This window comes from Thalassophryne amazonica, chromosome 1, assembly GCF_902500255.1.
Source record: "Thalassophryne amazonica chromosome 1, fThaAma1.1, whole genome shotgun sequence".
In the NCBI taxonomy this organism is placed as follows: domain Eukaryota; kingdom Metazoa; phylum Chordata; class Actinopteri; order Batrachoidiformes; family Batrachoididae; genus Thalassophryne; species Thalassophryne amazonica.
The window spans coordinates 21,366,736-21,379,068 of record NC_047103.1 but is presented as its reverse complement, the minus strand read 5'-3'; the positions used below and the strand labels follow the sequence as shown (position 1 = coordinate 21,379,068).

At 38.4% G+C, this 12,333-nt stretch overlaps 1 protein-coding gene across 1 annotated transcript in view; it reads left to right on the top strand.

Annotated features, from left to right (window-relative positions):
- The first annotated feature begins 304 nt into the window (after positions 1-304).
- tmx3b (thioredoxin related transmembrane protein 3b) overlaps positions 305-12,333 on the top strand; it is a 90,551-nt gene continuing 78,522 nt past the window's right edge. Inside the window, exons 1-4 of the mRNA XM_034166863.1 lie at positions 305-390; positions 619-676; positions 3,213-3,252; positions 6,298-6,421. Coding sequence (XP_034022754.1) covers positions 357-390; positions 619-676; positions 3,213-3,252; positions 6,298-6,421 — 256 coding nt within the window. The 5' untranslated portion in view covers positions 305-356. The remainder of the gene's footprint in view (positions 391-618; positions 677-3,212; positions 3,253-6,297; positions 6,422-12,333) is intronic.

Below are 12,333 nucleotides of genomic sequence, written 5' to 3'. Positions count from 1 at the left end.
ATCTAGATTCTTGAACATACCATTTAATAATTACAACTTTCTACCGTTCAAATACAAATTATAATTATGACTAAGCATGTCATGAGTTAGTGTCCCATCATTCTGACTTAATGTTTAAGAATGATGCTGTCTTATTTAATATTCATGAGGAAATGCAAGTTAACAACGAAAAAATAAATTCTAAATTGGTGTAAACAATATATATTCTGTATTTATGCACCAAATATTAAAATGGACATTTTATCATTTTATTTGCCGCTTTTGACTCTGCGTAGCCAGACTGCGCATGCGCGGACGCGGTGGCCGTAGTGGCTATTTCCTGTATTTCCTACTTGCTGCTGTTTCCAGTCGAAAAGATGGCAGAAGTGAAAGCTTCCATGATTTGTGGCGGTACACAGACTTCTAATTTTCTAATTTTTTCCACGTTAGACTGAACATGAGTTGACAGCAGGCAGCTGTAGTGTAAAATGTGGAGTAAATGGGCGCACAGTTAGCAGGGAGTTAGCTGAGGATGCTCCAGTCATGATGGCTGCAGGGCTTAACTAAGCTTTAAAATTCACACCACACTAACAACCAACACCTGCTGTGATTAATTTAATGTCTGTGTTACATCTGCAGCTATAGTGGCTTTGTTAAGTTCAGCGGTGGCGGCGTTTGTTGAAGATCTGGATGACACGTAAGTGATGCTCAGCCTCCTGTCTTAAATCTGATTATTTTAACTACTGAACATGTTGACTCACAGTTTAGATCGGTTTCTGCAACACTTTTGTGGGAATCTTGAACTGTTAACTGCAAATGATTTCTGATTAATCGATGAATAGATAGAGACCAACAGGATGTGTTGACATCGAAGTCACTCTTAGAAAGAAAGTATAAAAAAGTCTAATTCTTAAATATTAAGACACTAAGTTGTATGCAGTCGTATTGATAATAGTTCTATCTGTATATAACTGGGTTAATTATCCCATCGAATTAGGGCTTATCCCATAGCCATTTACACGTGGCATGTACAGGGTGACCCCCAAAAATGGAAACCATAAAAATGGTAATAAATCCTACAAAAGTCTAGCAAATTTCTTGAAATTTGCTGGACATATGATCATTCCCCAAAGTTTCAGTTATCTTGGTTGCTTTGCATAAAAGTCATGTTCTTTCAAAATTATGCTCCAGATGGTATGATTTGTTGGCGAAATAGGCCTCCATGCAAAGTGTCTTTTCCTTGGGTGACCAAGACATGTTGGGGAAGACTCTTGTTCCAGTCATAGGATTTATTACAATTTTTATGGTTTCCAGTTTTTGGGGTCTATTATTTTTTTTTATATATATATAATTGATCTGTTATTTTCCCTATCAGTTGTTAGGTTTAGACAATGCCAAAAAAATGGTGAAAAATGTTGGTCAGTGTTATCCAGAGCCCAATATGACTCCTTCAAATGTCTTGTTTTACCCGCAATCCACATATAATCAGTTTGCTACCATACTGCAGTGAGTGAAATAAACCAGAAAATATTCACATATAAAAAGCTGAAATCAAAGACTTTAGATTTTTTTAAATTGCTCAAAACATTTGATCGATTATTAAAATGGTTCATGCTTAAATAGGCTATCAGTAATCGTTGTAACTCTAATGTATGGTAACTTCAAGCTATGACCCATTGCAGAGATTGAGATGCTGTGGAAAGGTGTGGGACTTCTGAGCCCAAAGCCTCAGATTCGTGTCTGAGTCATGTGAAGCATTTTCTTTTTTCTACATGGTTATCCGAAATGCATTACCATAGATAATTACAAATGTTTTGGAACCAGCAAAAGTGTTTAAAATCCTCACTTCAAAATGTAATTTTGGCCCTACATACAGATAGAAAACAAAAGTCAAGGTAGCTTCATAATCACGTGACTTGGCTTGACCAATCAGAAGCGCTACATACAAACAGAATTGCGTATTATCAATACGGCTATGTACGGATAGCCACTGACTATTTACATGTGACTGTTCAGATTTTTTTGTTTTGTTATATTTATTAATTTCAGCCATGAACAAAATAGTTGTTAGTTTTCTGTGTGTTGATTAATTGATGGACAATTTCAGCTCAAGTTGGAATGATAGCACAGCTGCATAGATCCGTGTCACTTGATATATTGGTATATTGTACGTCATGTGCCATTGATTACTTGAAGTAATGGAACATGTTACTGCATTCTGTCACTTTGTACTGCATCCAGCAACAAATCGGTGTGATTATTGTAAGATAAAGAGGAACATCATGCCGTGAAAGCTGTACAGGAAGCAAATGACTAATATCAGACTTAAAACCGTTGTGCATGAGCCGTGACGTTGGGTAGCTAACAGTGGGTGGTGTACTAATATCAATTCGAGGTTTGTGTACAGTACGATATTAAAAGCAACAGCCTTGATTATTTGTCATTTGTCCTGTTGTATTGTATTTGTATTTATTTGTGCAATTTGGTTCCAGGTATTGTTCGTTTTGGTTCCATATGTTTGACTCTATTGAACGACTCAATACCTTTTTATATATAAAAAAAAGTGTTCTCGATATGAGGAAGCTATCCATAGCATGTGGACTTTGTTGTGACTATGATCTGTTTAGGTGTCACGTATAACAAATAATGGTTTCCATTCATGCAGCATTCTTACCATTGCACTCTTAAACCATGGTTATTTGTATGCCATTGAATATTTGCAGCTTAATGATTGACTTGAACAGTTGTACTAGAGGACTATTTTATTAATTTCCTGTCGATCATTAGCGGTATCATGCATTATAATTTAATACGATTGTTAATGCACATTCAGTTGTTTGGCTGACCCCAGGTGTTGAGGGTCACCACAGCGAATCCAGTGCAGATCCGCATTGGAATTTGGCACAAGTTTTACACCGGATGCCCTTCATGATGCCACTCCAGAGGTACATGGAGAAACACACAGACCCTGGTCTTCCTAGGCGGTCTTCTGACATAGTACAACTCAGGACCTGCTCTGTTTAACTTCTGAGATGTGACAGGATTGAGTGTACGCAGGGCAGATGTTCTATCTGACTTTACCCACATAATCTTTGATCAAGTGGAATGTGTGCAGCTGGGAAAAATTGAGTTTAAATGTTTTTCACCAAGGTGTATGTAAAATTATGTAGTATTGCACATAATAATGCTGAATTTATAGCCCAATAATTGTTAAAATGCTCTTCTTTTGACAGATTCAAAGAAACCAGAATTGGTGATATCTGGCTCGTAGATGTGAGTGAGACACACACACACCTCACTATCTGGATGATCCCTGACGGAAGTGTCAGCAGTTGAAGCAGACTGGCCTTTGTGTTTGCGATTAGTTAATAAGAAGTCATGCATGTCGACCAAAGCCAGAGGCTTGCAGGGGTTTATGTCAGAGGTTGTGTGGAGCCGCACATTTAGCAGTTTCAGCTGAAGGGCTCTTTTCTTGGGTGGTTTGCAGGAGCCAGTTCTCCTGATGGCAGTACAGGACCATGCCGTTTTGAGTTGAGTGTATCGTAATTTGGGACATTTCAATTCGAAAAGTTAGCTTTTTATCCAGTGTCTCTTTTGCAGCCACCTGAAATCCATCAACTCTGAATTTTTACCCTTGTTGATGAGGGCGGAGTAGGTGACAGTACTGCTTAACTCTGTGTGCGCGCATCGGTCTGTGTGTGTGTCCATGTGGTTTGTGTATGTGATATCTTGACAGAGTTTGTGTGTCAAGGTGAAACTTGGTACAGAAGGTCATAAGAGCTTGGAAAATTTTAACTGGGCAAGTTTAGATTGTAATTACGGTCACCAAGTGGCAAAGTCTCTGAAGCCTTGTGTACGCGATATCTTGACAAAGACTTTGCATATCAAGGTGAAACTTTGTACACAGTCACCTCAATAAAACCTTGGACTTGTTCAGTGCTTGGTACGTTCCACTGCTAGTTGTGGCCACAAGAGGGCAGAGACTATGAAACCTACTGTTTGTGAGAACTGTCTTTTTATTATGGATTGTCATTAAATTTGCAGCTGTAGATTATGTCTTGCTAAGACATTGCACAAGTTCTAAGCTAGGCTGAGTGACACAGGTTAGGGTAAATATTTCTATTAATAATTTAACCATTTATAATATTTAGGATTCTTGAAACATTGTGATTAATGTTATGGCCATAACAGTCACACCGCACTTAACGAAGGGTGATGAAGCCCTGCTGAAACAAGAAATCTAGACTTTCATTGACTGTCGTTGGCATTGTTTAACCTTCGCGCAGCTTTGTTCCTGCAGCTGGCGCATCGTCAGGATTTTTAAACTATTGAAAAACTTGGACGAAGGGCAACGAAAACCTCAGTTCATCTGTGTTTCGTTTTGTTGTCGTTCTTGACGTTTTTTAATAGTTTGTGTAGTTTTTGTAACGTTATTGTTTAATTTAACTTCGTTGGAGCAGCTGAACGTTTTCACGCAGTGCAGAAGCCGGTTTCTGAGCGCGGAGGCTGCTGCTGCGTCCATGTACCATCGGAAATTACAGGGCAAACTCAGCCTGCTTGCTGGGATTTTTTGTTTTTATCTGTGTGGGGGCAGCTTCAATGGGCTCAGGCACATTACATAGGCCAGAATTAATCTTTTGTGTGAATGTAATTAATTATTTTGCCACAAACAACTGTTGAATTTGAAACAACGAAAAAGTTGTGTAATTTCCGAAGGTACTTGAATGCAGCATCAGCGGCAGTAGGAGCTTCTCCGTGCGCTGATTATTTTGTATTAAATATAACAATATGAGTGTAGGAATGATAATCCAGTCCTTCTGTACATGTGGCAACGGGTAGATGAATTAAAATGATGATATAAAGAGCTGTTCTGGAAGGAAGAATTCACGTTTGTGGATCAGTGATCAGCTGGTGGAATAACCGCACGTGAGTCAATGCGCGCGTTCACACGCACTGATTAATTTACTGCTCTGATATATTCAATCATCTTTATATTTATTCTCCCTTGTGACAGTTTTCTGTTATAAATCAATATATATGCCTTAGAACATAATACAGTGATACAGCAGTGACCACAGCACACTTTTTTTTTTTTAAATTGGAACACGACGGAGCGCGCAGAGTGTCGACAGACAGTGTGGATTCTGATGATGATGGAGATGGTCCCTCTTTCCTTCTGGACAAGGAACCAGAGCAGGTGGTCCATCGACGTGCACACAGATCTCCACAGATTCTGTTTGCAGTTTCTCCAGGACTCAGGCGCTATGAGCTCCGTCCCAGCGCCGAGTGCTGGAGCAGACACATACTGCTCCAGCAGTGGCTCCAGGAGCGTTTCGTCGAGATTGTGAGCTTCGGTTTTGCTAAGTTCCTCTTTTGTCCCTTTTGCGCTCTTGCTTCGCAGACTGTTCGGTGATAAAAGGTCTTTTGTCCACCTTTTCTCAACGAATTGTGATGTTTTTTACTTTTTCCCTTCGTTCAGGAATCGTCATGTGCTGTGTGACTGGGCCTTTAGATTTCAATAAAATAGCAGCATTCGTCACCTTTTTATTTCATTTTGCAGTGTTGATCAAATGAAATTGCCACTTGCGTGTTGCCCAAATCGTAGTTTTTCAGATGTGGTTAAAAACAACAGCTCTCATAACTGACAGGAAACTTTAGCAGGAAAGGTTTTGCCCAGCTTTAATTGTGACAGGCTGAAACATGTCACTTGGTTTTCTTTCTTTTCTTGTGATGACTCCAGTGTTGTTCTGTCTGAAATCTGGCTCACTTGAGATCAGTAACCCCAACAGCCATTAGACCATCAGCCTTGTTTATTCAATTATTCTCATGAAGTAGATTAATACATTTTTTTTTCCACATTTAATTTTTCGTTTTCTCTGACAGTTGTTTGTGCACCCTTTCTACAGTTTTGGAATCATGGGATCATTTTTAAAATTTATTTATGTGCTCCATCTCTGTCACACATTGTAAATAACAGTCTGTGGGTCTACACGCACAAGAAAATGTCATTAATAGAAGTTATTTCCGCCAAGCGCTACCATTGTCTCTGCTAATGACTATCAGTTATTATTTGATTTCATTTTGTTTTCTGTTTATTGCTTCACTTCAACTTCATCTGAAAGAACTGAGGTGAAATTTACATAAAATCCCACTCAGACTTTTCAGTCATATGTCTGCAGTCTGAATTTATAATGAATATGATGAATGTTGCTTTTGTTTATTTATGCAGATGTGATGGAAAATTCTCAGATAGAAGGAATCTGATTTTAAATATTTCGTTTTTTGTTTTTTTTTCTTTTTCTAACTTTGTGTGTTTAGTTCTATGCACCATGGTGTGGTTACTGTAAAAAACTAGAGCCGGTATGGCATGAGGTGGGAATAGAACTGAAGACCTCTGGGTCACCAGTCCGGGTGGGAAAGATGGATGCCACAGCCTATTCTGGTGAGTAAAAGCATGCCTAATGTCTACGATCACTCAATTTCTGCTTCAGTAACCTCCACACCACCAACTGTTTGGGTGCAAACAATATATTTGGGTATAAGTAAAAATTAATCTGCATATTTATTGTCAGAATTACTGCAATCATCACTGAAGAAAAAAAATTTGTGCACATACACCCCGGAGATCTATCAGAGTTTCATCCCAGACACCCTGGTAAAGCAGGCCATGGATCATATTAACAATAACAACAATGTATATTTTTTAATGACACTTTGCCTTTAGCAGCGCAGATGTCTGGTGTGAAACGTGTTGCTGACAGGGAGTTTTAAATGCGCCAGCAGATCAGGCAAAGAGTGAGAGTGTTTCATGATAAAACGCGCACTGCGGAAATATATTCAAAGTTGCAGGGCAATGTCAGGTTTTTTTTTGTTGATAGGAGTCAAAATCTGTTGCATAGATATCACATTCTGATGTCTTCTGTTGAATGCATGTACAGTCGTGAAAGTTTTTAATGTTGGACTGCTGTCAGCTGACCACCGGGTAAGATAAATAAAAACAAGCAGGTTAGCGTGCTGTCAAATCACACACACACACAAAGTAAGTTACACCTCATAAGATCGTTTGTGCTAGGCAAAACCCAGAATCAAATCACTGCGGATGTGCTGAAATGATTTTTGACATCCAGATAAATTGGTGTTTGGTGGTATTTTTTGTTGGCATTATTAACAAAATGTTTTTGGACTGGCAGGGGTTCTCATTGGCTTGGCAGACAAAACTGTCCCGCACTGATGGTTGTTCAACAATGTCCATGTCTGTAGCATGGCCCAGGCAGAGGGTCACCCGAGTCTGGTCTGCTTGAGGTTTCTTCCTCAGAGAGAGATTTCCTTACCACTGCTGCTCTGAGGGTTATTAAGGTTAGACCTTACTTGTGTGAAGCGCCTTGAGGCAACTCTGTTGTGATTTGGCGCAATATAAATAAATGAAATGAAATGAATGAAATGTCTGTTCACGTGGTTGAACAGGAATATCACATGAACCAGTAAGAAAGGCCTTTTTAACCAGAAACACTCAGTTTTCAGTCCAAAGGTAATTGAACTAAATATACGAGGTCTGTTAGAAAAGTATCCGACCTTTTTATTTTTTCAAAAACCATATGGATTTGACTCACGTGTGATTGCATCAGCCAAGCTTGAACCTTCGTGCGCATGCGTGAGTTTTTTCATGCCTGTCGGCTGCGTCATTCGCCTGTGAGCAGGCTTTGTGTGATAAATAAAAAGGTCGGATACTTTTCTAACAGACCTTGTAAGTATGCTGTTAGCCCAAATTGTCACAGGTGAACCCTTTAACTCGCGTATGTATAACTCGTGTTTCGGCTTTACTCACGGTCGATTTGTGGACCCTGAAAATGTAGACTACTGTATAAAGACTGCTACATGTTTTTGGTCAGCCTCATTAACTCATGGTTTCACATAACACGCAGTTCGATTTTGTGGACCCCAACTTATGCAACTTAGCGAGGTTCACCTGTAGTTTCATTTAGACAAGTCAAGGGCTGGATATTTGGATATTTCAAAGTTGAGGAGTTCTCCAAAACTGAGTTATTGTGCAAGAAGGAGATGAGTGAGGGAAGCCACCAAGACACTGATGAGAGTTCTGAAGGAGTTATAGGCTTCTGTGATTGTGATGGGAAAACACTGTTGATTCACCAGTTATACAGCTTTATGTCAGAGTGGAACAGAGCAGGATTTTTTTTTTAAAAAAGAAGACTAAAATTTCAGACTTAGTTTTCCAGAAGGCACGCTGGAAACCTGATCCTAGATTTAATCCTTCTTATTCTCTGACTTAGGAGTGTTTACGTAACCATCCCTTCACTTGTTTAAAGAAAACTGACTGTAAAAGTGTAAGTCCTTTTATTTAGTTTGTCCAATTACCTGCGGCCTCTTCAGATTGAGGGACAATTTATACAAAGTACTGTAATTCCTGAGTGGGACTTTTTATTAAACCCCATGAATTAAAGCTGAAAGTTTACACAACAAGCACCTCTTGTTTCTTTTCAACTCCACTGTGTTGGTGTACAGAGGCAAAATGATAAGAATTTTGACTGTTGAACAAGATTCGCGCTGAGGCCATCTTGATGCAAAGTCAAGGCTGGACGCAAGATAGCCACCCCTTTGAGTCTGGTCTGCTTTAGGTTTCTTCCTCAAATCATCAGAGAGAGTTTTTCATTACCACTGTTGGTTAGACATTACTTGTGTGAAGCGCCTTGAGACAACTTTGTAGTGATTTGGCGCTATATATATAAATTAAATAAATTGAAAAACAGATTGAAAGATATCGGCGTCAGCGCACATCCACCGGCGCGGCTCCACCTGAAGCCCGAGGCGTCAGCGCACATCCACCGGCGCGGCTCCACCTGAAGCCCGAGGCGTCAGCGCACATCCACCGGCGCGGCTCCACCTGAAGCCCGAGGCGTCAGCGCAGTTCCACCGGCGCGGCTTTACCGAGGCCTGAGGCGCCAGCGCGGAGTTATCTGACCATGGGTCCGAAGAAGGCACTGACGGCGGAGGAGGGAGACGATATCAAAAAGTCCCTGGACTTTTTGTCTGAGGAAATCTCTGTTGTTAAAATGCAGCAGAAATCCATTATGGAGCTGGTGGAAGAAGTGAAGGCTCTCCGGATCCAGAATGCCGAGAAAGACCGGCGTCTGGTGTACCTGGAGAACCGTGTTGTGGAGTTGGAACAGTACACAAGGATGAACGACGTTATTATTACAGGAATTCATATTAAACCTCGATCCTACGCACGGGCGGTGTCAGAAGACAGCGGAGGGGAGGCCAGTGAGCAGGAGGCCAGCTCAGTGGAACAACAGGTGGCTGACTTCCTGCAATCTAAAGGTATTCAAATGGACTGTAATAACATTGAAGCGTGCCACCCCCTGCCCAGGAGAGAGGATGGAGACAAGTGAGCAGTTATAATGAGGTTTGTCAACAGAAAACATAAAATGGCATTGTTAAAACAGGGACGGAAACTTAAAGGAACAAACGTATTCATCAATGAACATCTGACCAAAAGAAACGCAGACATCGCCAGGAAAGCTCGTTTCTTAAAAAAGCAGGGAAAAATTCAACAGACATGGACATCCAACTGCAAAACATTTATCAAATTGAATGGAACACCAGAACAAGCGAAGGTTATGGTAATCAGGAACATTGAGGATCTGGACAAATACGACCAATAAGATATGAGGACACAAACACATCACAACACCATGACACAGACCAGAGGAACCTATTCATCTACTACATCATCTACATCTGGAGACAAGATATAGAAGGATGGAAGGATATAACTCAAAGGATTGCTGATCATGGAAAAGTAGAACTGAGAACATTTAAATACACAGACCACAATGTACTGGACTTGGAGCACGATATAGACCCGGACAATAATTTCTTCTCAAATATCAATGACAGTTGTTGCTATTATACAGATGAACAGTTTAATCGGATCATTAAAACGGATAACAAATTATCAATAATCTATTTCAACAGCAGAAGTCTATATGCAAACTTTAACAACATTAAAGAATATTTAAGTCAATTTAAAAAAATATTTAACATAATTGCTATATCAGAAACATGGATCAATGAAGATAAAGGAATGGATTTTGAACTGGATGGATATGAATTTAATTGTGTAAACAGAAAGAATAAGAGTGGAGGAGGAGTGGCTGTGTATGTGGATAAGAACATGGATTATAAAATAGTAGACAATATGACAACTGTGATTGATAACTTATTAGAATGTATAACTATTGAAATATGTGAAGAAAAAAGCAAAAATGTATTAGTCAGCTGTATATATAGAGCACCAGGATCTAGTATTGAAACATTCACTGACTGTATGGGAAAAATGTTCTCAAAAAACTGTGTTCATTTGTGGTGACTTAAATATTGATCTGCTCAATCCAAATAAGCATAAAATAACAGATGAATTTATCAGTATAATGTACAGTATGAGTTTATATCCAAAAATCACCAGGCCAAGCAGAATTACATCCCATAGTGCTACCTTAATTGATAATATATTCAGCAGTGATATTGAGAATAACACTGTGAGTGGATTATTAATCAATGACATTAGTGATCATCTACCAGTTTTCATCGTTTATAATAGAAACCATCGGCGGAATCAGCCAGAGGAGAAAATAAAATACAGGCGAGTGCGGACAGAGGAAAACATGAACACACTAAAGAAGGATTTACAGGAGCAAAACTGGGAAAAGGTATACAGTGAAAGTGATGTTGATAGTGCATATGAAACTTTTTTACAAATATTTACATCATTATATGATAAAAATTGTCCAATTAAACAAGACTACAGAAAGCAAAAAATCCAAGCTCGACCATGGATGACGAAAGGGTTACGAAATGCATGTAATAAGAAAAATACACTGTATAGAGAATTCATAAAACTAAAGACTAAAGAGGCAGAAAATAGATATAAGAAATACAAAAATAGATTAACTAATATTATACGGGTATGTAGGAAGGAATATTATAGCAACATATTATATAATAAAAACAATATTAAAGGAATATGGGATATTTTAAATAGCATTATCAAAAATGGTAATAAAAAACAGAGTTACCCTCAGTATTTCATTGATAATAATGTCAAGAAGGAAAATAAGGATGAGGTAGTCAACGGTTTTAATAATTTTTTTGTAAATATTGGACCAAGCTTGGCAGAAAAAATTCCCAATTCCCAACATGAGGATTGGGATAATAATCTCATAGAAAGAAATCCCTGTTCAATGTTCCTCACAGCAGTGGATGGAAAAGAAATTATAGACATTGTGAGTAATTGTAAATATAAAATATCTACCGATTTAAATGAAATTGATATGGTGGTGGTAAAACAGGTCATTTAATGGATTGTAGAACCATTAACATACATCTGTAACTTATCATTTCAAACTGGTAAATTTCCCAATCAAATGAAAATAGCTAAGGTTGTGCCGCTGTATAAGACTGGGGATAGACACCACTTCACAAATTATAGACCTGTTTCTTTGCTTCCACAATTTTCCAAATTATTAGAAAAGTTATTCAATAATAGATTAGACAAATTCATAAATAAACATAAATTACTTACTGATAGTCAATATGGATTCAGAGCACATAGTTCAACATCACTTGCATTAATAGAATCAGTTGAGGAGATTACAAACGCCATAGACCACAAATTACATTCAGTTGGAATATTTATAGACCTTTAAAAAGGCTTTTGATACAATCAATTATGACATATTAATCAGTAAACTTGAACAGTATGGGATTAGGGGGTTGGTGTTGCACTGGGTGAGAAGCTACTTAAGTAACAGAAAACAGTTTGTGAAGTTGGGGGAATATACATCATCATGCTTGGACAATGCTTGTGGCGTCCCACAGGGGTCAGTATTGGGTCCAAAACTGTTTCTAATTTATATAAATGATATTGTCAATGTTTCCAAAATATTAAAATTAGTATTATTTGCAGATGACACAAGCATTTTTTGTTCAGGGGGGGATTTGCAGGAGTTACTGAGGAGGATCAGTATAGAAATGGGAAAATTGAAAATATGGTTTGACAGAAACAAATTATCATTAAACTTAAGTAAAACAAAATACATGTTATTTGGCTATTGTAATACAGACATACAGGTTCAGTTACAAGTCGAGGGGGTAGATATTGAAAGGGTACATGAAAATAAGTTTCTGGGGGTGATAATAGATGATAAGATAAACTGGAAGACTCATATAAAACATATACAAAGTAAACTGTCAAGAAGCATTTCAGTTCTAAACAAAGTGAAACATATTCTGGACCACAACTCACTCCGCATTCTTTACTGCTCACTGGTTTTACCA